Source organism: Mytilus californianus, unplaced genomic scaffold (assembly GCF_021869535.1).
Source record: "Mytilus californianus isolate M0D057914Y unplaced genomic scaffold, xbMytCali1.0.p SCAF_19, whole genome shotgun sequence".
In the NCBI taxonomy this organism is placed as follows: domain Eukaryota; kingdom Metazoa; phylum Mollusca; class Bivalvia; order Mytilida; family Mytilidae; genus Mytilus; species Mytilus californianus.
This window is the reverse complement of record NW_026262667.1, coordinates 10,096,586-10,124,533: the sequence shown is the minus strand read 5'-3', so window position 1 is coordinate 10,124,533 and position 27,948 is coordinate 10,096,586. Positions and strand designations below refer to the sequence as shown.

General features: G+C 31.2%; 2 protein-coding genes across 6 annotated transcripts in view; one reads left to right on the top strand and one right to left on the bottom strand.

The window, feature by feature from the left end:
* The window catches only part of LOC127727247 (40S ribosomal protein S21-like), a 1,096,693-nt gene that overhangs the window by 125,820 nt on the left and 942,925 nt on the right, over positions 1–27,948 (bottom strand). The window lies entirely within an intron of this gene.
* Positions 1,516–27,167, top strand: LOC127727245 (uncharacterized). Its single transcript, XM_052234727.1, has 5 exons — positions 1,516–1,865; positions 12,527–12,592; positions 19,857–19,904; positions 25,261–25,314; positions 26,773–27,167. Exons 1-5 carry the CDS (start codon positions 1,781–1,783, stop codon positions 26,910–26,912), a joined length of 393 nt encoding a protein of 130 aa, XP_052090687.1. The 5' UTR covers positions 1,516–1,780; the 3' UTR covers positions 26,913–27,167.

The window sequence follows — 27,948 nt, the reverse complement described above, 5'->3', positions numbered from 1 at the left end:
ATATAAGAAGATGTGGTATGCGTGTCAATGAGTCAACTCTCCATCCAAGTCAAAATTTATAAAATTAAACCATTATAGGTCAAAGTACGGTCTTCAACACGGAGCCTTGGCTCACACCGAACAGCAAGCTAATAAAGGGCCCCAAAAATTACTAGTAACACTTATGAACGAAATCAACAAACGACAACTACTGAACATCTGATTCCTGACTTAGGACAGGTGCAAACAATTGCAGCGGGTTTAAACGTTTTAATGGTACCAAACCTTCACCCTTATCTGAAACAATAGTGTAACATCACAACATAGAAAGACACACTATACAATATCAATTGAAATGGCTTAACTCAATCAAAAGACATATTAACACCAGTGAACATACACTGAACAAATAAATTTGATCTATGATACAATGTAAATACAAAATAAATAAACTAAGGGAAGAATAATTAAAGTAACATGTTATTCTGCTGTTAAATGTTAAACAATTTAAGAAAAACAATATGCTTGAACAAAAATATCAGCCATTTGCAAATACTTTAAAAACAGGTAAATGAAAATAATTTTGTTGTTAGGTATACGTGTACAATTCAAATGGAGAAAGGAAATATTTTTACAAAATAAATAATTTTGATGTTCATAGTACGAAGAAGTGAAAATGTATAGTAACACCAACCACTTATCAAAGCTGGAATATAGACCAGATATAACCCTGAATAAGTAAACATTAAATAACAAAAAAGCATTACAATTAGTAACATGCTTTGTGAGATATATATATAAATAAAGGCAACAGTAGTATACCGCTGTTCGAAATTCATAAATCGATTGAGAAAAAACAAATCCGGGTTACAAACTAAAACTGAAGGAAACACATCAAATATAAGAGGAGAACTACGACACAACAGAAACACAACATTAAAATGTAACACATATCATATATAAGTGTTTATGAACTTCTGGGTTAGTGAATGTGTGCGAAAGCTCCAATCGCAACTGGTTACATTTACAAAAGATGAAATTTTATACTAAAACAATACTATACATAATAAAATAGATAAGTAATAATTATGTAAATTGTACTGAAATCTGTGAAATATTTTCAGTCTAAATAATAACGAAATGGTGATGTTCTGTGAATGTATTTCTTTAAAAGACTATCTTCTTATTCCGTAATATATGTCCTGGGTTAGTTTATATCTTCTCTTAAAGTTTGCCTTTGAATTAAAATAATACGATCATTCATTCATTCATTCACAAGACTATGTATTAATTACAAATCGAAACAGAAACAGACATTATGTTATTGTTATTATAAGCTAATGAAAATATCATTAAATCACAAATATAGCCGATATGAGATGTATAGATAATTGCTTTCCCTTTGTCATTATAGATTCTTATTTCTAACCAGTGCCCTTAATTGCAGGTATTCATCGTCCTTTTTTTATCACTAGTGTATTTACGCCTTAATGACACCTATTTCATGACACCTTAAAGTGATTCAACAACGAATCACATCCTCCGAATGTTTAAAAGCCGCGTGGTAACAATAACTGACACGCACACACAAACGTAGGAATAAAAAGACGTAGCAGAGGCAAACGACTTTGTATTGTCAACATAATCTACTATCAAAAACATGCTGATGAATTCAAGAATTAAAATCATATAGACGTATTATTGGATTTCACTCGTCAATTTTTTGTGAATATTTAAAACTATTTAACGAAAAAAGAGATCATAAAAAGGAGATATTTATACCAGTGACACTGACTAAAATATGCGGACAAAATCAGAACTTTACTTGCAAATGGTATACTTTTCATGTTGTTTTCTAATATGGATGTTATTGGTTTGTCCGATTGGTAAGTAAACTTTTAAGGTATAGTGTATGATTTCTTTATTAATTTAAATGTTTTCAAACAATTAAAAATCGTTACTTAAAATTTAGTTGAAATACTAAATTGTATTTTTTCAAATATCTAATAAATATATAACATTGAAAAACGTATTTCGAATGTAACAATTTCAGTTTTATTTACTACAGCTTAGTCGCTACCATTGCTAGTGGATACTTCCCCATGTTCGCATTCTAGGTAAAGTAAATTTCAATATTTAATAAAAACTAGGCACAGAGAACTTTGTTATTTTGAACATGTAATATTTTTTTCTCCAAAAATATATATCGTTTACTGGTTCCTAGCCTAGTTTGAGAAATAATACTGTAACGTATTAATGTTTAATTGGAATTTATTATTCTAGTTATACAAAACCTACATTTTTAAAAATATTGAACTGCAAGAAAGAAACTATGATCATTCAATATTTGTAAATGATGTAATCAAAATCAAATGTGGCATGCAATAATTTAAAACCACAATTTTGTTTTATCTTTCTTTGGTATATTAAAAAAGAGACATGGATGACCACCAATTCATTCATAGGATACCCTAAGTACCCAGTTCCTAATACATACGATGGTCTATCACTTAGTCTACTAAGAGGTCCACCAAATCTCTTCGAAAAATGTTGACAGATCTTCTAAAAGCAGTTAAAAGTACTACTTTGCTCGTTGTGAATTCCTAAATAAATTTACCTAAATTATTTTAAGATCCTAAATGTGGTAGTAGTATCAACGTTTTCAATTTTAAACAGCTTATATCTCTTTTCTTGATGAAAATATGATCATTGAATCTAATGTTAATCTTACGTATTCTAGTTTGAAAACGAAGTCCTACATGTCATGTATCTGGGGAAAATACTTCCTCATCTTTCACTGATCACGTCTTTTCAGCAACCAATGGTATACTGATGGGCACAAAGCATACAACGGGTTTTTGTGAATATATTCCTTTATTTCTGTGAAGCCAAATTTGTCGAAGATTATTTCAAAAATAAAACGAAGATATATACGCTAATTCTTTTGATTACAGATTTTTCTATATCGAATGATAACATTTATCTTAATAATAATAATCAGTTGAGAGATAAACTAAAGACACCCCAGTCCGAATCTGTGAGCTATTAACGACTATACAGGAAATTCTGAATTGGGACTAAAAGAAGGTATCATTGACATTCATATCATACAAAATGATTGCAAACGTGTTTCCACCTGCACCTTCATGAACAAATATATCATAGTGAGTTTTGAAGAATATGGCCTTTAGCTATAATCTAAGATTTTGGTTGTTTGTATTCGTCCATTGTTATTTTTACGTACAAATGTCTCGTTAATTTTGATTAATTTTGTGAAAATATTTTTCAAAAGTACAATATTTGATCCCAATTTTAAAACAGTGTGGTATCTACAGTAAAATTGGTACCGTTAATGTTATTATAAACAAGAGGAACTTTTGAAATGTCATGTTAGAGGATTATCCACATAAGTACAATTTTTGATGCCTCTTTTGTACAGTTCAGTATCTCCTACCTAATAAATTATATAAACTTTTGATTTGTCTTATGAGCATTGTCAACTGAAATACGATTGTAAATCCACCTTTTTCACAGTTGGTTGCGTATTTCCTAGCTTATAATTTATAGGAACTTTTGATTGTCTTGTTAGAGAATTGTTCTTTCAAATACAATATGTTATCCCTCTAAATGCATATTCAGTATATCTTACCTTATAAATTATAAACACTTTTTGATTGGCTTGCTAGAGAATTATTCACTCAATTCTGGATCCCCATTTTTGCACAGTTGGTTGAGTATTTCCTACCTTATAATCAATAAAAATGTTTAATTTGTGTTGATAGAGTATTCTCCACACATGTACAAATTTTTATTTCCTTTTTACAAAGTCAGCTCTTACTTAATAAACTATAGGAACTGTTGATATATCTTTTTTAACATATTTATTACGTTGAAGGACGTGCTTTTCAACAAATAATCGGCATTCCAATGAGAACCAAATGCGCTCATCTTCTTACCGACTTGTTCCTATGGTCATAAAAGGATGAATTTATACAGGAGCTTCTTTGGAAGAATGTAAAAAAAAGCTAGCATTATCCTTTAATTTCACTTTCCGCTATAAGATGATGTTCTCTCAATAAATTTTTCAAAGTTTAAGACTATGTGGAACACAACTATACCATCTAACTTGAAATAAAAGATACAACATATACAGTTAGGTCTGCTTCATACCTTCGGTGGAGAAAAAAACTTTACGACAAAAGAGAATATTTCAGCATCCAAATTGTGAACTGTCCATTTCTATGTGCAAACATTCCAGCAGCGCCTTTATATTGAGGAGTTATATCCCAGTTGATATTCCAGAGCATGCATATTCTATCATGACTTCCTTGATAGATGATTGCTACCCACAAGGAAGCTGTTAAACAAAGAGTTCCAAATGAAGAAGTTGAAATCATCCCTTCGAAAATTTCACGAGTATGTTGATCGTTATGGAATGTCTGTTTCAGTGATGAATTTAATTTCAGTGATGACGACAGATATGTTTCAGTTGTCGTAACCACACTTTCGTCCTCTTTTCATCGAATGTGACTTGCCGAACTAGACCCATCACCGGGTTTGTACTTACATGAGCAACAATGTGAGGCAGGATTTACTAATCCTTCCGAAGCACCTGAGATTTTTTGGTAGAGTTCGTGTTTCTTAGTCCTTAGTTTTTTATGTTGTGTTTTGTATATTGTTGTTCGTCTTTTGGTCGTTTGTTATTTTGCATGGCGTTGTCGTCTTATGAGTTTGAATGTCCCTTTGGTATCTTTCGACTCTCATTTAAATTATTGTATACACAAGTTCGATAATTGACCAATTTTACACAGTTATACTGTATAAACTGTACGAACTTATGAATGGCCATGTTAGACGAGGGACCGTCTTAAACTTCCAGTGAGGTGAGAGTTTTTTGCTCCGTGTTGCATGCCTCACTATGACTTTGAGAAGAAGAACAGCAATAATAGCGCTGTTCCTTTACATTTTGTTGTTTTTTTTTGCTGTGCAAGTATTGATTTTGTGTTATGGATGGATATCCAATATTCTTTGTTTTTCTATCAATGTCGACTAAAGTACAAAATGTTATCCCACTTTAAGTATCTCCAACCTTATAAACTTCTATAAATTCTATAAAAAAAAATTTTGTAGTCTTGTTAGAGTCGTGTCTACATAAGTGAAGTTTTTCCTAAATAATAAACCATATGAATTTTGATGTATCTTGTTAGCGTATTGTCACTCAAGTACAATAAATAAATCAAGCCAAATTTTTAAAAGCCAAGGACGTATATGTACCGAATTTCTTGAGCATTGAGCATTTAGGGGATCTACAGATAATGGCCAAATCCATCGAAGATTAACTTGCCTGAGGGATTTGGAACCTTAGTTTCTTGATAATTTCTAAATTTGCAAATAGTCAATGATTTAGATAGGTATGTTATAAACGATGTGAGTACCAAAATACTGACCACTTTGTTAATTAAGTTCGTTCGAAGCGTTTTATCTGGATTTACCTTGATTAGGAACGCTCCAACTAAATAACAAATTTCGATTTGCCTTGTTAGAGAATTGTCCACTCGAGTACGATTTGTATCTCCTTTTTTACGCAGTTCGGGATCTCCTACCTTATAAAAACTAATGACAGATACAAACATAAAAATTTATAAACTACAAAAAGTTTGATTTGTCTTGCAAAAGTGTTTTCAACACAAGTAAGATTTTTTATCTCCTTTTTTTACAGCATGTTGGATCTCCTACCTTATTAAATATAGGAACATTTTATCTGCCTTGTTAGAGTATTGTCTGCTCTAGTACAGTTGTTGATTACCCTTTGTAAAACAGTTTGTTCAATATCTCCTTCTTTATAAACTATAGGAACGTAAGTTCTAACTCCTCATAAAGAGATGAATTTTAACGAATGTGGTTTTCAAATTATGTCTATATAGTTCCCAAATGTATTTATAGACCTTTGTCTTTCCTAACGTTTTGCTCTGAAAATGTATTGTTGTAGATCGTTTGAGTAAGAATCAACAACCCCTATGAAAGAAATAGTATGTGGTTAATAGGCATGAGCCCAATCACATATACATTACACAATGTAAATTTAGCCAACAGTAGTGTACCGTTGTCCAAATAAGGAAAGACATTATACAGTGTTAGTTTAATCTACTGTGAGCCATCAAAAAATATAGTGCTTGCTACGGGAAGTCCATCTTTTGACAACATATCAACATGGCAAAGCCAAAATTAAATGTAGCAGGAATAATCGAAGGTTGCACGATCATATCACTTCCTATCTGAATCGGTAAGATATCAACGAAAACAACATTTGATATACATAAAACTTCAACAAACTTAACGTAAATCCTCGTAAACCGGTTCATCTGTTTATGTTATTTTAGTACAGAGAATTGCTAATTAACTTTTCAGAATAAAAATATAAAGCGTCAGAAATAAAAAGGTTGGCAAGGAAGTACGAATTATGAATGGGGAAATTGAAACGCCTTTGTTAAGATATTGAAATAAGATTTCAGAGCTTTCAGCAAATATTGATTTTAAATAAAAAAAAATAGAAAAAAAAAAAAAACTATATTTAAATGTATTACCATAAATTGACATTTTCTTATAATATTAATGAAAGACTTCCATCATATTTCTGACATTCAGTAAAGTATAAACTCATAATATATAAAAAGCAACAGCTGCTAAACACTTGATCTAATTTTGCTATTTTTAAAATATTTAATACTGTCAGTGATATTTTGCAACTCAGTATAAAAACATATAAACATTTTGCGAATCAGAGAATAAAACATTTGAAAAAATAGGAACAAATCGTGTAACCTAAGAAATGAAATAAAAACAGTTATTAATTAAATGTTACATCCCTACGTTTATGTGTATAATATTCTTTATGTTTGAAAATTCAAGGGAAAATCAATCGCAAAAGACATGCTGATATTAAAACTACTCTTTTGATTATACTTTGGTTGAACCAGTTGTCTAAAGCAGACATTACAGAAAAAACAATGATGGACAAAAAATGTCCGATATAAATAAACTCATCATAGATACTAGGCTTAAAATTTTGTACGCCAAACGCGCGTTTCGTCTACAAAAGACTCATCAGTCAAGCTCAAATTATGTAGATGTAACGGACGTGACTTTCAAATAGTTTATAACTATAAGAATTTGTTCTTAAAGCAATATCTGTTCATTTTTATTGCATAGTTTCATGCCTCTTTTTGAATGGTAAGACAGTAAAAAGACTTTAAATCAATCATATCCCTAGATTTACCAGGTTTACATGTTGTGTCGACTATTATATTATTTGTTTGTGCGTTTCTCTGTGATGAATGTTCTTGCGTGTGTTTGTGCTGTATTTCTGTCACGTAGTGTTGTCATTTTAGCGATATTTTTTAGCATTGTCATAAAACGGGAGTTTGGCTAGCCATTAAACCAGGTTCAACCCTACATTGTTTTTCTTAAAATGTCCTGTACCAAGTCAGGAATATGGCAGTTGTTATCAAATAGTTCGTTTCTATGTATGTTGGCGTTTGGTTTTGTTGCACTTCTTTGTTCCTGTTGTTCCTTTGTTTTCCTATTATAGTTGATGTGTTTCCCTCGGGTTTAGTTTGTAACCCGGATTTGTTTTCCCTCAATCGATTTACGACTTTTGAACACCGGTAAACTTCTGTTGCCTTTATTTACCATATCTATCTCTATCTTTTCCATCGACGTTAGTGACACTCTTAAAAATGTCATATGCATTTTGTTACTGGTATTTGACTGAACTCTTCAGAAAAAGCACAAACGAATCAAATCAAAAAATATATAAAAAGTAACGACAGCCTTCCGCATGTAATATTATAACGTAAGGATAAGAATGATTAATGAAAAACTGAAAGCAAACATACAAAAATCTAACAGAAATGCCGCTTTATACGTTTCAATTTTCAAGCATATAAAAATGGGATGTGTTGATATAATGAGTTATTCAACGTGGCTGTTTGGAACCAAGTATCAGTAGAAATTTGTTTTATTCTTGTATGTTTTATAAACTTTTAAGCTGCTGTTTGGAATTTATCTTTCTTGTGCACAGGGCAATTTATTTCAAAATCTTCCTTGCGCTTTAGTTTGAAAAGCTGAAGCAGGAATTAGTAGGATGTTTGAATATGAATTCCGAAGAAAATGTATGATTTCGACCGTATCTGATGAAGTTCGTTTACACAAACACATGTCTTACTAACTGAAATTAATATTGTATGTTTTTCTAATTTCTTTCTATATTAAAACTGAAACTCAATCTTAATCGTATTATTATTAACTATACTAACAGGAATCAATAATCTTATATCCAGGTAAACCTAGAATTGAGAATACCACAGTAGGAAGAATGTCTGCTTGATATTTTTACCTATCACAAATATGGATCCTGAACATTATTCTCTTTCGTCTGCTTATATTTCAAATGTTAATGAATATGTTTGAATTCAGCGGAAGAGGGATGTATGTGTTATCCCCTAAAAAGTACACATAACTTTCGCAGTTCATAGCAACCAAAAGGTGAATATATACTCACATAAACGGTTTGATGAAACAGAAATATTTAAGTTATATCATAGTCACCAAAAGTTTAAATGTCAACTCACAAGATCAACCCCCTTTTGTGTTGCTCAGTCTTTAGTTTTCTGTGTTGTGTTGTGTATAGTGATGTTTGTCTTTTGGTCGTTTTTCGGTTTTTGCCATGGAATTGCCAGTTTATTTTTTGACATATAAGTTTGAACGTCCCATTGGTATCTTACGCTTCTCTTATTCATATTACTGACTCGGTACAGGCATTTTCCGAAGAAAATGTGTGATTTCGAACGTATCTGATAAAGGCTGTTTGCATAAACACGTGTCTTGCTAACTAACATTGATATCGTATGTTTTTTTTTTATTTCCTTCTGTATTAAAACTGAAACTCAATCTTAATCGTATAATAATAACTATATATACTTACAGGAATCAATAATCTTATATCCAGGTAAACCTAAAATTGAGCATACCACAGTAGTTAGAATTTCTGCTTGATATTTTTACCTATCATAAGTATAGATCCTGATCATTATTCTCTTTCGTATGCTTATATTTCAAATGTTATTGAATATGTTTTAATTCCGCGGAAGGGGGATGTATGTGTTATCACCTAAACAGTGTGCTGAGACCTACACGTAGCTTTCGCAGTTCATAGCAACCAAAAGTTGAATAAATACTCACATAAACGGTTTGATGAAACCGAAATATCTAAGTTCATAGTAACCAAAAGTTTGAAAGTCAATTCACAAAATCAACCCCCTTTTGTGTTGCTCAATCTTTAGTTTTCTGTGTTGTGTTTTGTATAATTGTATAACGATGTTTGTCTTTTGGTCGTTTTTCTCTTTTTGCGACGGCGTTGCCAGTTTGTTTTCGACATATGAGGTTGAAGATCTCTTTGGTATTTTCCGCTTCTCTTTCAGATAGGAGCTGCGACTGCACCAAAATTATTGTATCAATGCCGACAAAATAAATGGTTAACAAACAATGTTAAGGTGGTACGGAAGTATATATAAAAAACGATAGAATTTGTTCATACTTTGCCAAAACGTAGTATATATTGTGATATGTTCAAAAATATAATAAAAATTATAGGTCACCGAGCATTTTCTCAAGCTACAGGTTGTGACAAAATGACACATTTTGTATTGATTATACAGAAAAAAACATCATTATGTGATTAGAAGCTAAACTAAATGATAGAATTGTAAAAAAAAAATACGAGAAGATAGCTTTTGGAAAATGCTTTGAGAATATCAAAAGAAAAGACAGGGTCACCGTACGTTTTTTCCGGCTAAAATATCAAATTGCAAAATTTCATGTAGATTCCTTCAGAAAATGCACTATTTCAGAGTAACCTCCCCTTAAGATGCCAATTCAAAAACATTAAAAATCAAGCAAAAATAATCTACGCTTGTAAAAATATTAATATTTATAAGTTAAAATCTTATAAATTCATTCTTTTAAATGAAAAATCACATTAGTTATCTGTATTCCTCATCAAATTTTGCTAATTTGATTGAAAATCTGGACCTTAGGTTCTCTGTTATTTACAATCCAAGATGGCGAAAGATACCCATACTACCTTAAAAAAGATTTACTATAATTTTCTATTAGTTTTAATGTTTAAGCATTGACCATTACTTATCTAGTGAATTGATGTCTATCGTTAATAACGTTCTTATCATTATTTCAATGAGGTCGATATCACTTGTTGGACTTGGTACATGAAGGCATCACTAGCGTAGTACATTGTAGTACTTTGTTATGACAAGAAAAAAGAAACCTGATAGACATTTTCCATTGAAATTAAAAAGAAATTATTTGAGAAAGTAAATATCCTTTCCCTAATGCTAACGTTTTAATCCTCTTTTCGAACAACATTCAACTTTCGTCCCGTAGTATACATAATACGGTCTCGGTGTCCCCGTAAATGACGCCTGGATCTATCCTAGTGTCCATGAGTAGTTACTATCTAGTTGTACAGCACGATATCTGAATTTGGTTATAGGTTGGTCGAAAAGTTTTTGTAAGTTTTTCCATTTTTTGGGGGTTCATTTAAATTTTCAGATATCCCCTACACAAACATCTGGGATATCAATTTCACGTATTTAGCTTATTGAAATCGGTACCGCTTAATGTTATTTATCCGCATTCATTTACCTTTAACAATAGCAAAATAATTGCGAATTGAGAAAATACTCTTTAAATACAAATAGCTCTTAATATATATGATGCTATTGTTTTCAAGTTGCATGAACTTTAAATTCGCCGTTCCAGAATCTAATGAATTCTGGGTAATATTTTCACAAGCGTACACCAAAACGTTGTGATTAGGTATTAACGTCCTAAACAATGGAAATTGAACCAATGACGTGACGTTATTTTCATTCGTGGGTACGAACAATGAAATACCAACAATCCTTTAGAACCTGAAACGGTGAATTGGAAGTTTTGCATTGTATTACTGTTATATTCAAATATTTCTTAAATACAGTAATCACGTTGAGGTGTACTTTTGTGATGTTTGCGATTAAATGCTGTCCTATTTGTAATAAGGTTCTCCGGAGATAATAACTAGCGGAAAAAATATATTTATTTATAAAAAATTATCACATAAAGGAGAGTCGAGTATCGAAAAAGAACAAGTTTAATTTCGCTGCATGTTAATGAGCCTGTCTCGTCATTTATTACTCTTGTTTACATCTTTTAAATTTTGACATGGCATATAACTCTGAGAGCCTGTTGAATTTACCATGCTTAATTTGCCTTTTTGGTGCACACTTTTCTACTACGGAGGACCGTATGTTTATCTCTACAGGTTTTTTTCCCCGGATTTATGATGTTATTGGGGTTTGTGTACTTGACGTATATTATACATCTCATTTTATTCATATTTGATATTGGCTCTAGAATAGAATGTATAAAAAATTTTTATACAGCTGCCTAATAATCTTCGTTATTTCAGACATTCTTTTACTTAAAATAAATTTTCTTTTAACTGTATTATCAATCTATAAATTTTAAACTCATGCAACTATGTTAAACAAGAAAACAAGGTCTAGTCAATTATGCCTATCCTAATTGTAATGATTACACATTATTTAGGGATCATCCTAGACTTTTCCATCTTAAAGATCCTGATTAATACTGATCTTTACATTGCTAACAAATCAACGTATTATTCTCTTCCCATTAACTGTACATAGGCTATTAAGATCAATCCAAAGAGCTCCGTTTAAGATTATTCGGAAACAGCACGAACTTCTTAATCATACTGTTGTCATAATCATCTAATGTCAAATTGGTTTAAACACCATATTCAACAGTTCTAGCAAACATGCTGGAAATTCTTAATTGCATCCTATATTTGATTAACTTTTAAGCTTCTTAATTTTTTACTTCATAAACAAATTGTAGTAATCCAAACTCCACGAAGTAGTGTCATGAACTAGTAAAACAATGATTTTATGAGAAAACCGTGGAAAACCATTAACAAATCTACATCAAGAGGAGATTTAAGCTGAAAAAGAAAACCTCTTAAACTGATCTTATAGGATTTTCGTGCTAAGAAGAATGGAGAAAATTTGTAAAATATTATACTCAAGGGTTATATAAGAGAGCTGGATGAGAGGTGTGGGAAGTAGTGGCAATATCAAACAAAGGTTTGAAATATACTTCGGTACAAAGAAAAAGATTACGTAAACCCTCGCATATTATATACCTTGTCTTTGTCAGTCCAAGTTTTGAATATGATCAACTATTCTAAAAAAGGTGACCTCGATAGATATCAAACGGAGAAATGCCTTAGGAAGTAGATACATACGATATCGGTTGATTGCATTAAAAAGGGTAAGATTATAACAAGAATGAAATTATAAACCACAGTCGAAGAAAGAGAGACAACGCCTTGGTCAAAAGAACACAATAGCCCTCAAAATGCTTATACGCTTCTCTTATTTCTTACATGTCTTTTTTTTCTATATTTAAGGTGTTACAGAAGCGCGCAGTATATCAGACGAAGAATATTATCCTTTGTCTCTGGAAAAAAGAAACTGTAAGTTGATATTCAATTGGTTTTTTATCTCTGTTGTTGCAGTGTTGTCGATTTTGCATGTTCTTTTGTATGAATTTTGTTGATTGATACATTGTTATAGTAATGCGATAAGTTTTATCACTATTGTTTGCTTCAAAAATTTTGTTTTTTGATAGAACATTTTCATACTGTAAATCAAACCTTCGGTGTGAGCCAAGGCTCCGTGTTGAAGACCGTACTTTGACCTATAATGGTTTACTTTTATAAATTTTGACTTGGATGGAGAGTTGTCTCATTGGCACTTATACCACATCTTCTTATATCTACTTACACAGTTGTGACGTCATTTGGTTTTTATATAAGATCGTTTTATCTATCTATCATAAGTTTTACAACAATACAGTCGTAGTTGTCATGACGACTAGTTCAGTCGGAGCGGGTAAAAATCTAACTTTATATAATGTTTCCTACTTATACACAAATGACACTAATAAAACTCTCTTTAGGGGTACACAAAAAGTAAAATAATAAAAATACCGAACTCCGTGGAAAATTCTAAACGGAAAGTCCCTAAGCAAATTGCAAAATCAAAAGCTCAAACACATCAAACGAATGGATAACAACTGTCACATTCCTGATTTGGTACAGACATTTTCTAATGTAGAAAATGGTGGATTAAACCTGGTTTTATAGCTAGCTAAACCTCTCACAGTCAGTCAGTCGCAACATTACGATACTAGTTTGATTGTATGAATGACGTCGCCTGCATCATTAAAAAATTGACTCGGGTCGATACGAAAACGTGACGAGTATCACTGCCTATCCACTATTTCAAAAATAAAAACTGTAAGGCAGTAGGATTAAAGGGAGCATTTACAATTGCCGACAAGTTAGAAATTATCCTCATATAACTACACTTGCAATTTTACTATACCACTAAATACTTAGATATAAGAAGATGTGTGGTATGAGTGCCAATTAGACAACTCTCCATACAAGTCACAATTTGTAAAAGTAAACCATTATAGGTCAAAGTACGGCCTTCAACACGGAGCCTTGTCTCTCACCGAACAGCAAGCTATAAAGGGCCCCAAAAGTGACAAGTGTAAAACAATTCAAACAGGAAAACCAACGGTCTAATCTATATAAAAAACGAGAAACCAGAAACACTTATGAACCACATCAACAAACGACAACCACTGAACATCAGGTTCCTGACTTAGGACAGGTGCAAAAAATGCAGCGGGTTTAAACGTTTCAATAGGCGCCAACCTTCACCCTACCTGAAACAATAGTGTAACATCACAACATAGAAAGACACACAATAAAATATCAATTGAAATGGCTTATCTCAATCAAAAGACATATTAACAAAAACATGTGAACAAACACTGAACGATTGATCTAAGACACAATGTAAATACAAAATTAATAAAACAAGGCAGTTAGATGTTTAACAATATCAGAAAGACAACCATAACCTTGGAACAAATGCCGCCAAATAAAATAACGTACACAGGTAAATAAAAATAATTTTATTGTAAGGAATACACGGAGTACGGAAATAATTTTTACAAAATAAATAATGTTGTTTTTCCTAGTAAGAGAACAAAAGTGAAAATTTTATCGTCATAATAAACACTTATTAAAGGTGGTATATATAAAAAATAGTAAGACTAGATATAACACTGAATAAGTAAACATTGAATAACAAAAATGTATTACAAATTGTATCAACAGGTCAAATTAACACGAAAGTACGATTTGAGAGTACTCGCAGTTACTGAAAGCTAGTTAAAAGCCAAAAACAATTAATAATAAAAAATCATGCATCAGAGACTAAAATCAACTCAAACACATCCCAGGGATTTAGTGTTTTAACTTCATTGACAGTCAAAGAAGACATGACTTGTGCAATGCCATAATAAAAGTATCGACAGGCAGTAGGATAGTTAAGAGTTTACCTGTTAATACTTGTGAATCTAAAACAGGTAAGGCATTTTTGGCATTGCACGGGAAAATTACGCTATTATTGATGCAATCAGATTAGTCCATGCAGTAATAACATAAGTATATATACGAAATGTTTCCAATTAACACTGTTATAGCTAAAATAATTTTTTTGTGAAAGCGCAAATTAAATGGTTTTGTATATTTGTCAACAATTTAATTAACACATTGTGTTAAAATGTAACTTACATATATTGTGTACATGTTAATGATTTTATTAACACCTGAAATTCAAATGACATTTAACGTTAATTGATGTGAGTGCAACTCAGTCCTGAGGCTATTACTGCGCAATTTATTACGCTATTTTGGTAGACGTTGGAATACCATATATAGATATGCATTTGATTTGTGTTAATTACTGTATGACACTTTTCAAGTTTGATTTACTATCAGTCCTAAGTCATGATAATTTTAAATTATATACATTATTTTTGTTATCGATGTTTCAAGGTTTTTTATTATCTTAATGTTAAAAAAAATACCATATATAATTACATTGGAAAGATATAAGAAAAAAAGAGAATTTTCCATATTTTCATCAATGCGTTTGTTTATAGCTTTCCTATATGATATATTCCAGAATTTTTAAAAATAGTTCCTGTTTCCATGTACATTTTTATTCTATTCTATCGTAGTGTCTATGTTAAAAAACCCATCATAACATTTGTTATCGGGTGGTGTCTAATTACTTATACAATAGCTTATAAAAAAAATTTAACAGGTGAATGTACCAAAGTGATAATTCACTAATACGCGAATATATATTCCCTTATTACATTGACTTTAAATGCTTATTAAGTAAAAAAATGTCAGGAACTACGTCTTGTTCTATGTTTTCTCACTTCGTTTTAATTCAACGTCAATAACAACTTCTTGACAAAGCTTATTATTGCATGATGTCAGAGGAATGTAATTACAGAACATATTTAACATGTGACATAATCGGTTTTGATTTGACTAGAAAATTGCGTTTTTTCATTTCAATCAATGTAAAGTGCAATAACGCGAGAGAACGTTAAAGAAAAAACTTGCAACAAAAACAGGAGATGATACTCTGACATCAGCCGGCCAAGCATTTAAGAAAAAAAAAGACGGAATTTCGGTTAATTAGATGTCATTGGACTATCCGTTTCTGGGGGTAGCATTCTTCCAGAGGCCAAATGTAAGGCTTTATCAGTTTTGTGCTCTTCAATCTTTATATTTACTGCTTTCCAAACTTTTTTTATATATATATCATCGACACCAGAGTAGAATACATATTGTTTATGTCTTTTTCAACACGATTCATAAAATTTGAGACGTCGATGATACCAGTTATCAGTGTTGTTTCTCTTTCGTTGAAAAGCCAACGAATTAAAATCCTGAAAGGCAAAAGCAAAAAACAAAAAAGCAGAAAACAATTTAATGTCACTTATATTGACATGAAAATAAGGAGGTATGGTATGATTGCCAATGATGTAACCGTTCAACAGAGACCAAAAGATAAGGATGTATGAAAAAGAAAAAAGACCTTGTTTAAGTTCTCGAGAAACAATTAAGGTAACATTACGTTGATTTCACTAGGTAACTTAAAATCGAACTAAATAGCAGTCTACGTTTACGTTTACGCTGTCGACAAACTCGCTCATTTTAGAGTTCACACGATTTCCTATACTTTTTTATTTCTAAGATCTTCATTTTTTTTTATAAGTTTTTGATTTCCAAATATTTTGGCTACTAGCATCACTGAAGAACCATATATTGTCGAAATGCTCATCCGGCTTCTTTTGTCACCCTTTTAATAAATGTATAAGATTTGAATATCGCTAAACTACTGTCTACTTTAATCTGATATATTTTTTTTTATCTCTGTTCTAACCACCACTGGACTAAAAAAATATCAATATATATGTTGATGACAACGGTATGTGTTCGTGTTGGTAAAGCGTATCCATTGTGCGTACTTAATGAATACTAATCTAGGAAAGCCTTTATCACTTATCAAAGTTGGCGTGTTTTATAGTGATTTCTACCAAACATAAAGTATCCGTATTCTCGACATTGAACATCCAAAGACTTGCAGTTTTAGATAGACATACAAGACAATATCAAATATCTGAATCGAGTCCAAACAAGTATAATCATATCAAAATATATCCTGTGATGTCTTTTGAGATTATAGATAAACTTACAAAAATTGTTTACAAAATGACATCTTTTCCAAAGAAAATCTACATTTAAAGTTTCAAAGATCATCATTTTTATTTCCGTACATTTGACATACAAGGCTTATTTGACCATTAAAAAAAGAAATGAAACATATAGTAACTGAAATGGAAAAAAAAAAGATTTCAATAACAACGGATAAAAAGGGACAAAGCATGATGAAAAGAGACGGTGTAATTATATATTTCTTATACTGAGTTTCGGTTTAAGGATGTTCGCTACTCTGTTTCAAAATAACAAGCTTTTTAAAAGACTATTATAAATTGAAAGTATATGAATAAAGGAACTTAAAAAGCAGAAAAAAATGGAGGGTCCGTGTGCTTGTTTTCAAGATATAAGCCATTGAAAATTTGGCGGGAAGTAATTCTCTCTAGATTTTTCATAAAATGAGCATTGACACCTTTTTTCTCTCAAAAACTATGAAAAAATAACATGTATGAGATTTTCAAATATGGTTTTTTAAACTATATGTAATAAAAATATGAAAAGAAAAGTAGGGATTTGCGGGCAAATTTTTTTAATGGCACTACATGGATAAAACCAGAGGATTCCGAATATCTGGTAAAAATTAAAAAACAAGAGGAGCGAACATCCTTAAATGCTCTATAAATTATTCACAAAATGCTGAAGTATTCGACTTATTAGCTTCAATCTTGTAGATTTGACAAAGGTTGGCTGAAAATCTACGCAGAGAATGTATATCCAAAAAGTTTTGAAAGATAAGAGTGTTGTTTATGATATAAATTGTTAACTATTTTACCATGATTTCTGTTTAACATTCTCTGCATAGGGCATCATTTACTTTTGCAATTACTACACATTACAATCTGTCCAGCATTTAGAAAAGTATTTATAAAGTACAACAATTTAAAAAAGGTTTATGTGATAATTGTCATTTAGAGCTATATTCATTGTTGAGTTGACTATCAACAGTTATGATTGGTTTCTAACCATAACCAGACGAAATTAGTCAGCACAATTTCTCTGAAGAGAAAGTCTGGCTTTCATAGAAATCAGGTTGTCCGTATAAATGAAACTTAATTCAATGAACGTATGAAGTTCATTTTAAATGAATGCACGAAACAAACCTCTCTGATTACTAAATTGTCATCTATAACCTCTGCGGAACTATACAGGTAAAAAAACCGCATTAGTATTGAAGGAAGCGTTTTAATTCAATCTTCGAAAGATTACTTAGTTTTTACTGGATAAACGAACACAAGATATTTATATGAGATGGTTTAAGATACTTGTCTTATATATTACATCTTTTACTATCAAAATATATAAATAACACATAATTTAATGGTTGAAAGATCAGATTGTAAATAAGTGAAAAAAATTGACAACCAAACCTGATGGATTTATGTTTTGCCAGTTTTTTATTGGTTACTACACGAGGTTAACATCAACAAAAAGTCTTCCGCTAAGCCGAGTATTGGAGTAGAATTTTTCCAGTAAAAAAACCGCTGATAAGGTTTAGAACTTTTATTAGTTATACAAAGCTGAAAAACAGCTTATAAAAACATGTTATCAACGAACATATACGAGACAACGGCAAATACAATGTAATAAAAGTACATGACATATACAATTCTATGACTAGACTATATCCGAATGACACGTGATGATTGCATACTATTCGTTCGTTCACCTCAGATTTCCTCCCTCTAAGTTAGTATTTAAGTATTTCACAGGAATAACATCGATAAACTGCCGTGGCATCTTAATCAAAACACCCAATTATCCCGAATTCACATTTTGAAATATTATATCTAGATCTTTTGTTGTAAAATGGATATACGCATTTTTTAATATTTATAAAAATCTACTTGATATTCTTCTGTGTATCTTTTAACATATATTGACCTTTAGGAATATAGAAATATGACGCCGATTATTTTATACGGAAAAACATTGGTCATCGTCACGTTTCTTATTCTTGTCCAACACTGAAACTTAGAAAAATATTCTCTATTCACTATTTCACGTTATCGCGAGAGTGAAATTTAAGTTAGACTTTCATTAAACAGCATATTTGAAGAATACAAAATCAGATGGAATGAATAGGGCAATTGATAATTTTCCTCTGATAATCTATGAGATACTAAGTGTGTTTTGACCACGAGTAGTTTTTGAGAAAGCAATTTATTGTGGTCGCGTAATATATTTCCATTTCAAAGAAATGACTAGTATTTGTAAAATATCAAAACACAGTTGTATTACTATTCTGAAAATGAAACCCCACCATTTAGACATTGAATCTATAATTTAAATTCTACAGTTAGTCTGGTGAACTATTTGTTTACTGTCGTTATTAGTTATTTGTTTATGTTTTAAGTAATATTGACTGTATTGATAAAGAAAAAAAGATCGAGGTAATTTCTTAATCAATGATTATTAAAAGACTAGATCATCTTTGAAGCGGAAGTTAACTTATTATGTGAGCATCATTGCTTTTTGCAGTAATAGCCCTTGAATTAAGTCTGCTTCGAACAAATTTATACACAAGCTAATTCTTTAAGTGAGTTCAATATACTAGCAATAATTGTTTTCTACAACCCTTCTCCGTTTAAAATGAAGTGGTTTATAAGAAGAATATATCCCTCCTACAAGGTTTATGATAAGAAATGTATCTCTCCTACAAGATTCATATAACGATTTCTCCCACCTACAGGATAGCAATAAGAATTTTTTCTAATACAATTAAAGTACATACATTCTATTGATTTTATTTTTTGACAGATGTTTCAGCACAACAGCATGACCCAATCTAATACAATCATACACGATACAATTATTTAGTCAAAATATTAGCAAAGTCGACTGCAGTTTTTCGGAATTTTCTTTATTGTTATATAAAAAAAAGTACGCAAATAGATAAAAAAAAAAAAAAAACAAACAAAACAAACAAAAAAACAAAACAAAACAAAACAAAACAAAACAAAACAAAAGGGAAAATCTAAACTGTATTACATTTGTACTAAATTCAACAAGCATAACGCTTGTATTGTACAACACAATAACCTTTATTTTTTTTAAAGTAACATAGTGGTTTTTTTTACAGCATGGTGGAGTAAAAAATCTTTAGAAAACGTCCCCAACTACCAAAATGGTAAGTATGTAGTAAAAGTTTCAAAAATTAAAGTCAATTAACAAACTATCAAATGAAAAATGTGGCAACTGATCCATATAAGTTGTTATGTTTAAGACCATTGGTAAATTTAGTGGATACGCGAGTTTAACCTTTCCAAAAATGAAGTACTTCCCAGTATTATAAATTATGTCAGGTTTTGCGAGAACAGTTTTCTTTTTTAATGGCAAACGATTATTACTATTTTTTTCTTAAATTTTCGTGTATTTTTTTATTTTGGTTTCAATTACATTATTATAAGTCATGTTAAAAAGTCTAAGTGATTGTGAAAGTAAAATATAACACAAATACTAAAAACTAAAAACAAATGTCGATTTTACCATGACGGCAATAATATTCGGATCTCCTTGATTAGACTGACACACGAAACTGTTAGTTATGACATATTTGTACTCTCTCAAGGCAATCAATTTAATTCTGAGAGGTGGAAGTAAATTGATTCCTCGACGTCCTCGTCGCCTAAAGTACAAAGCTCTGATCACTTGATAAGTCTTTTTATAGTAATATATTCACCAGTCAGGTCTTACAATACAGATACTGCTATTTAATTCAATTCGGATTTTGATCATCACTATAAAATTTCTTCTCCCATTCCTAACGTTTGCCCAATTTCATAACTCATTCAAACCAATCGAAGCTTAGCCACATCATAAGAAGACTAATCATGAACTTACCATTGTAAAGTGAAGATTTCAAATTGGCAAGAATATCGTATGCAACTATTAACTTCTCATCGAGATACGAAGAAAACATGATGGTTGTAAATAGCACAACCTCAAGTTGAAAGCTGCTTGTCATTGGACTTTTCAAATATGGAATTGGGTTTGAATGCCAGACAAAAACATTTTTATGATTAGTATTTGTTATTTGAATAGCTATTCAGTATCACAAAAGGGCCAATATAATCGGTAATTTACTTTGAGCCTATACATATCAATGGTTGTCCAAAGGACTGGCAGAACCGTTTAAATCATACTTTGAGACTATATCTGTCTCGTGAAAAGTAAAATAACAAAAATACCGAACTCCAAAGGAAATTCAAAACGGAAAGTCCTTTAAAAAATGGCAAAATCAAAGCTCAAACACATCATACGAATGGAAAGCTGTCATATTCCTGACTTGGAACAGGCATTTCCTTATGTAGAAAATGGTGGATTAAACCTGGTTTTATAGCTAGCTAAACCTCTCACTTGTATGACAGTCGCATAGAATTCCATTATATTGACAACAATGTGTGATACATAACATTATTTGATTACCCTGCAAAAACTTTCGAAATACAGCTCCATTGAATAGTATTGCGCGTCGGCGTATTAAATTATAATCCTGGTACCTTTGATAACTATATATATTGCCCATTTTTATTACTATTGTTTTAGTTATAACATTCAATTGTATTGTTTCACGTTCATAGTATCTAACCCAGTGCCAGTGTGAATGAAATAAATCAATTTCTATACCTTAATGTTATCTGAATCTGTTCATCATTATGTTTCTGCAATGCTCCTAAAACAAATTAAATACAAACTGGTGCTATGTTTCGTTTTTTCTAATTTATTCTAACCTTAATCAAGCTCAGAAAACTGGTGTGGGAGGTTAAATTTCCAAATGATGTCTACAAAAAAGGTTAGGTAATATGCAGGACCATTTCAAGAAGTTAATGAAAAGAGTACGGCAAATAAATAGAAGACATATTCTCATAAAAACATCAGTTTGAATGGCATATGTTTTGATATAAACAATGATAACTTTGTCCAATTTTAACGATTTTATTCCTTCATAACCTTTGATCATTCACATTAAGTACTTTTTGTCAGTAATGTGTTATTTATTGTAACTGCAAGTTATAGGTCGTAAAGCACTGTGTGTTTTATCTCTTTTATTTCAATAAAGAACAAATATTTATTTGTATTTTAATACTATTTCAATTATTTTACTGATACTGTACAAAATAATTTTGTACTAATTGTTCATAACACGCAAATGGTGAATCATTAGTGGAATTCATCAATCTGTGAAGTATAATAAAGCCAACAGAACTACCGTGCTTGGTGTCTGTTGTCATTTTGTCTGTTTGTGTTTACTGCCGATCTGATAACTCAACACTAAATTTGTTCACTATATATATAGATTCTACCACTGCATCGAGTGTGATACGATATTTATCCACTCGAGACAGTTAAATTTTCAAATTTAAAACGCGAGGCTCGACTCGCGTTTTAAATATTTAAAATTTAACTGTCGAGAGTGAATAAATATCGTATTACACGAGATTTGGTGGTGGAATCTGTTTCTCTAATGATTTTCAAACAATACGCTGGCAAATTTATTCCTTCTTTTCGAATGATCTGCAAAAAGATGTGTTCTTTCTATGTGACGTCATCAGACATGGTCGCCTTTTTTCATGCCGTCACAATAGAAAATTCAGAGGAAAGCAAGAAAATTCGACGTCATAATCGGATTTTAACCAATGAAGAACTGAGATCAAACGAACCATTGTTGATTAATTTTTTTTTCATACAATGGGTGCAGAAAGGGATAAATTGACGAAGAATTAGAGAAACTGATTTATATTTTAGTCTAGGCAAACAAGATGTATGTACTAGTATTAGTTATATATTTATGTATTGCTCTGTCCTAAGTGTTCTTGCGTTTATTTGTACTGTATTCAGAAACTGCGAGTACTCTTCTATCGATACTTGGTGTCTCATGTCTTTTTTAAATCTTATTAGTTGGTTTTTACTTTTCATACCGATCTGATGACTCACGTGTTTCCATGCTGATTTTAGTAGTGTGTTTTTATGTTTTGCTATCACAAAATCGTCAAAGGTTAGTGAGAGGGTTTAAAGCTCATTAACACGTTTACCCCCTCCTCATTCAGTATGTGCTTATTCCAAATCAGGAGCCTGTATTTAAATGGTTTGTCATTGGTTGCTGTATGTGTCATATTTGTTTTTCAATGAATGTTTATGCAGGGATATGCTCCTTACACAAGTAAACTTATTCAAAGGAGTAATGAGGAAGACGGCACTATATAACTTCACGGACACCATTATAAATTGTTTGACAGATATGACATGTCTATGTTGCAACTCATTAGCTACATGTTTTAGCAGTTTTAAATTTTTGGATACCAGAATAGTTGTCTAATCCATAAAAATTGTGTCCTACTTCTCATTTATGAAATTTTGACTGAGTGTGGATTCGTATGGCGGGTGATGATTTTAAAGCAGGAGACGCTTACCCTGTTAATGCACATAGTCTCTACTTTTGGACTTCATGTAATTCCATCAGTTTTTGTTATTACCTTGATTTGTATTTCCTTAATCGATTGATGAGATTTGAACATCGTTAAACAAATGTTATCCAAATTTATCATACACTTATGGTTGGTTTTCTCGTTTGAATTGATTTACATTTAGTCATGCCAGGGCCTTTTGTTTTTAGAATACCTGACGGTGTGGGTTTGGGTATTGTTGAAGGCCGTACGGCGACCCATATATGCTAAACGCAACATCTGTTTTGTCTCTTGTGGATAGTGTCTCATTGACAATCATATCACATCTACTTATTTTGATAAATTTCATTTATGTGTTTAGATATTTTTAAAGCTTTAGTATTTTAAATCCCTTTTAATGATACACAGAGGAATTCCATACAGGAAGGCTTAGGGTAAAAACACCAGTGATATGTACCGTCTGCATTTTATCAAACTATTGATAATCCGGATTTAGAAGCTGATTACGTATTTGTAGCTTTTACTTCCAACAATGAGATACGTTAAAAGAATAAAAGTTTAATCATTCCTTCCGAGTTGATTGATTTCATAAGTACAAAAAAATATAACAATATACTAAAATCAGTAAACTTGTACCTAAAGAATTTTTCAAATATCTAAGTTTTTGGTTTAAGTTTGATGTTGATCATCGATTTTCATTAGACAGCTCGCAATGCTTAATTTTTGATATTCTGTATTGTTGAGATTAGTTTGTTTTATTGAAACAATGCCATACTTGAGTTCTTTGTTTATTTTTTGTAAACCAGTATCTTAGCTATAGTTTCTGTGCTATATAGCTATAGTTTTCTGTGCTATACTAGTCTTTATTTTTATTTGAACAATGCTATACTTGAGTTGTTAGAGCGGTGATGGTTTTGTCGTTTTATGGGAACAATGTCTTAGTTCTCTTATTTATAATGCCGATGATTTTTGGAGCTGGGTAACAATAATTGACTTTTAGTTTTTACAGTGGCTATAGGATCTTGACTTAAAACCAGAGTTTATGTATCAACATCATATTTTTTTAAAGAAAGAATCTCAGAAAATTTCAGAAAAAAAATGCATTATTTTTTCGATTTTCAGTTATAGTTCAACAAGCCAAAATTGTATGAAAAATGTTATTAAAATCTGTGATGTAGTCCATTTACTGTTCCCTGACAATAATTGGGACAATGTGTAAGATATAGTTTAAGTGTGAGGCTATATTTAAAATGGCAATTTTTACTACAAAATCATTATTTGTATTAGTAGATTGCATATTTTGTATGTTTAAAGCAATGCTAATGTAAGTGAAGTTATCATTTTTCTTGGAGTTCGGTATTTTTTTTTTATTTTACTGTTTATCCAATAAGTTCCACGTTTTGGCAATTAAACCATACAAAATAATGAATCAGATCGTTCATATAGGTGTTAAATAAAGACAACAGTAGTATACCGCTGTTAAATATAAAATCAGCTCTGACAATAATAAATGAAATCAATTTAGATTTGTTTTCTTAACAAAGTGGTTGATAAAAATCATTTATATAGAAAATATCTACATTATGTAAATAAAATCATCATAGATACCAGGCTTAAGAATTTGTCCGACAGACGCGCGTTTTGCCTACAAAAGACTCATCAGTGACGCTCGAAAAGTGAAAAAGGCCAAATAAAGTACGAAGTTGAAGGGCATTGAGGATCCAAAATTCCGAAAGGTTTTGTCTAAAACATCTTAGGTAATCTATTCAAAATAGAGGCGGAAGATACCAAAGGTATATACAAATCATTAGTCGAAAACGAACCGACAATGCCTCAACAAAAATAAAAAAACGACGAAGAGACAAACAACAGTTAAAGAATCACAACACAGAAGTGTCTGTTGGAGACATTTCATCAATGGGGAAAACGCCTAGCATGATACACTTATTACTTAGTTTTATGTATGTTGAATACGACGGGTGTCTAAAATATCTTTGGCTACTTAATTGACCTCTTATAGAGATGATTAATAAATGTGTTCATTATGCGCAATATATATCATATTTTCCTTTATTGCAGATATTTCGTTGCAAGTAAATAACAGAGGATGTGAAGAGGTTATTAATGTATTCAGTAAGTTCTTGTTTTAAAGGAATTCAAAGAAATGAAACTATATTGTACGATAACTTATGTAAATATCACCAGTTCATATATAATACAGAATGACAAATGTTAACAATAAAAACAAAGTTTTATTACAAATTACAAATAAATCAAAATTCTCTTATTTTTATGTCCATTATTAGAGACCTCATACATGGTCTCTTTTCAAGGACTTCAACAACAGGGTTATGCTTCTCAAACAAAAGCCCATCCATCATAGTTATTAAGAAATCGACTTAAATCAACATTAAATAAGTTTTACGGTCATCAACACGAATTAGTTAACCGACGCGTCTGTGTCTCAACTCACTAACGACATGTTTTTGAAGTCCTCTATCTTAAGATACTAGAAAAGTTGACTGATTTTTTTTCAATTACCGATTGTTTCATACGCTCGTTTGCGACATTTAAACGGAGTGCGGATTCGCTTGGAGGATAATGCAAGCATAACAGGAGACTCTTACACTGCACCTGATGTAGGCCCTTTTTGAGTACTTGTGATTCCCTAAATATACACTTTAAAACATGTTATCAGTTTGAAATACAAGTTTGACTAAATATCTCCGAGGATTTACCTAAGATTCACCTAAAGTCACATTTTGAAAACACATTGAATGATCATAATAAAACGTACTAGATTCAAGTCAACAGATACAGTTAAGTCTCCCTCATATCTTGACTTGCATCCAGAAATTGGCAATGAGGATCGATTAAGAACAAACTTTTACGACAAAAGAAATGATTTCAGCTTCCCAATTGTGAATTTTCCATTTCTATTAGCAATAGTCCAACAGCGTCTGTATATGGAGTATATATCTCCCAGTTGATGCGATATTGAAGGGCCTCCGTTTCAAATCATGATTTTCTTGAAAGAGGTATAATGTTGTTTGTTTTGTGGTCTTTTTCTCTTTTGGCCATGGCTTTGTCAGTTTATTTTCGACTTATAAGTTTGAATATTCCTTTGGTATCTTTTGTTTCTCTTTTTCAAAAGATACGACAGTCTAAAGGACTGTAAATACATGGGAACAAACATCCTAAAAGTGGTTAAAAAAATCAAACCATCAAGTTCAAGTATGCCAAGTGAGCTCCTACTTAGTTTTTGCGAAAGTATTTGAGCTGATACCTTTTGAAAGAATAAGTGGAATAATTCAAGGTCATTGGTAAAATATTGACTATTCTGCAATAGCGTAACAAAAAGCGACATTTTAGCAAAACCCATATACAGGTCAAATCTACATCTGACATATCTTATAAGAAAAGACACCGGAATGTAAATTCAAGTAAAATAAATTTCTTTAAACTACATGCGATTATTTATGCCCAAGCTGGTCAATACATAGATTGTATACCAATGAGTTTTGAAATAACATTAACGAAGCACCTTTATGTAAAGCTTATATTGACTATACTCCATGTTTCATTTTTCAGAATGTTATTCCCAATACTGTGTGCCTGACTTTGTAGCTTGTTCCAGGGAGTCAGACGATATCTATGACATGTGTAAAGTGGAGCATGATTTATGTGCATCTAAATGTTTTGCATCTGGTTCCGACCAAGTAAAGCGATGAACATTTATTCAATTTCTATTTTGACTGTAATGTAAAAAGGAAATAAATATTGTATATTTTTAAAACGCTTACACATTTTAGTTATACCATTTACTCTTAAAGAAACTGAAGGAAAAATGCACTGCACACTGGAGACATATCTTAAATATTTATGCATTCGGTTTTTCTTTTTTATTTTGGTGGCAATGTTTTATTACTTAAAATGATATGCAGCTTTGGAAAAGTATTAATTGAAAATATATTTTATGATCTGTTTTTTTTTAAATTATTCATTATCAGACGCACGATGCCATCACAAAACAAAACAAAATCCAATTTGATTTGTTTATAGACTTATACAAACCTCTCGAGTTATGCTCGTCAGGTGCGCTGGAACTAAAAGGAGCAAAATAGATTGAATTTTGTGAGTATCAAAAAAATACCAACAACAAAAATGAACAGCTAAAGCCTTTAGGTCCAAATTATTTTTAGTTTCAGTACAATAACATACAATATAACTGAAAAATGTATTTGTTTTTGGCTTATCTGATATATGTTTATATATAAATCACCTAACCATTTTAAATTTAGCCTGAAAAATAAGCTTTCGATTCATGTTGAAAACTAAGGACTGTTTTATAGGCTCAGAGATTTGAAAAGAAGGTAAACATAGATTATAAATAAAGGAGGATGCCAGTATAACTTCTTCAAAGGTCATATATAATTATTACATGGTTGATGCCGAGTGAAATATACTCCGATTCATCTTCGCTAGCCAAGGATTACGATTCAGTCCCCTCCTCTCCACCCTTGGCGGATTAAGATAGAATTTAGGATCCACGATGTAATGATTTCAATTTGTCACAGTTGTAACTGGCTGCATCCAACCAAAAAGAGCCTTTACGATGATCACGTGTAAATATAAAAAATGTAAACAATTGCCACGTGCAGATTGTGTAACAAGTCTTTACCCCCAAAACATAAGACGATATTTAGTGACAATCTTAAAGTTCTTAATCAACTAATTGAAGTTTCTGGGTATGTTTCTCGCGCAAAT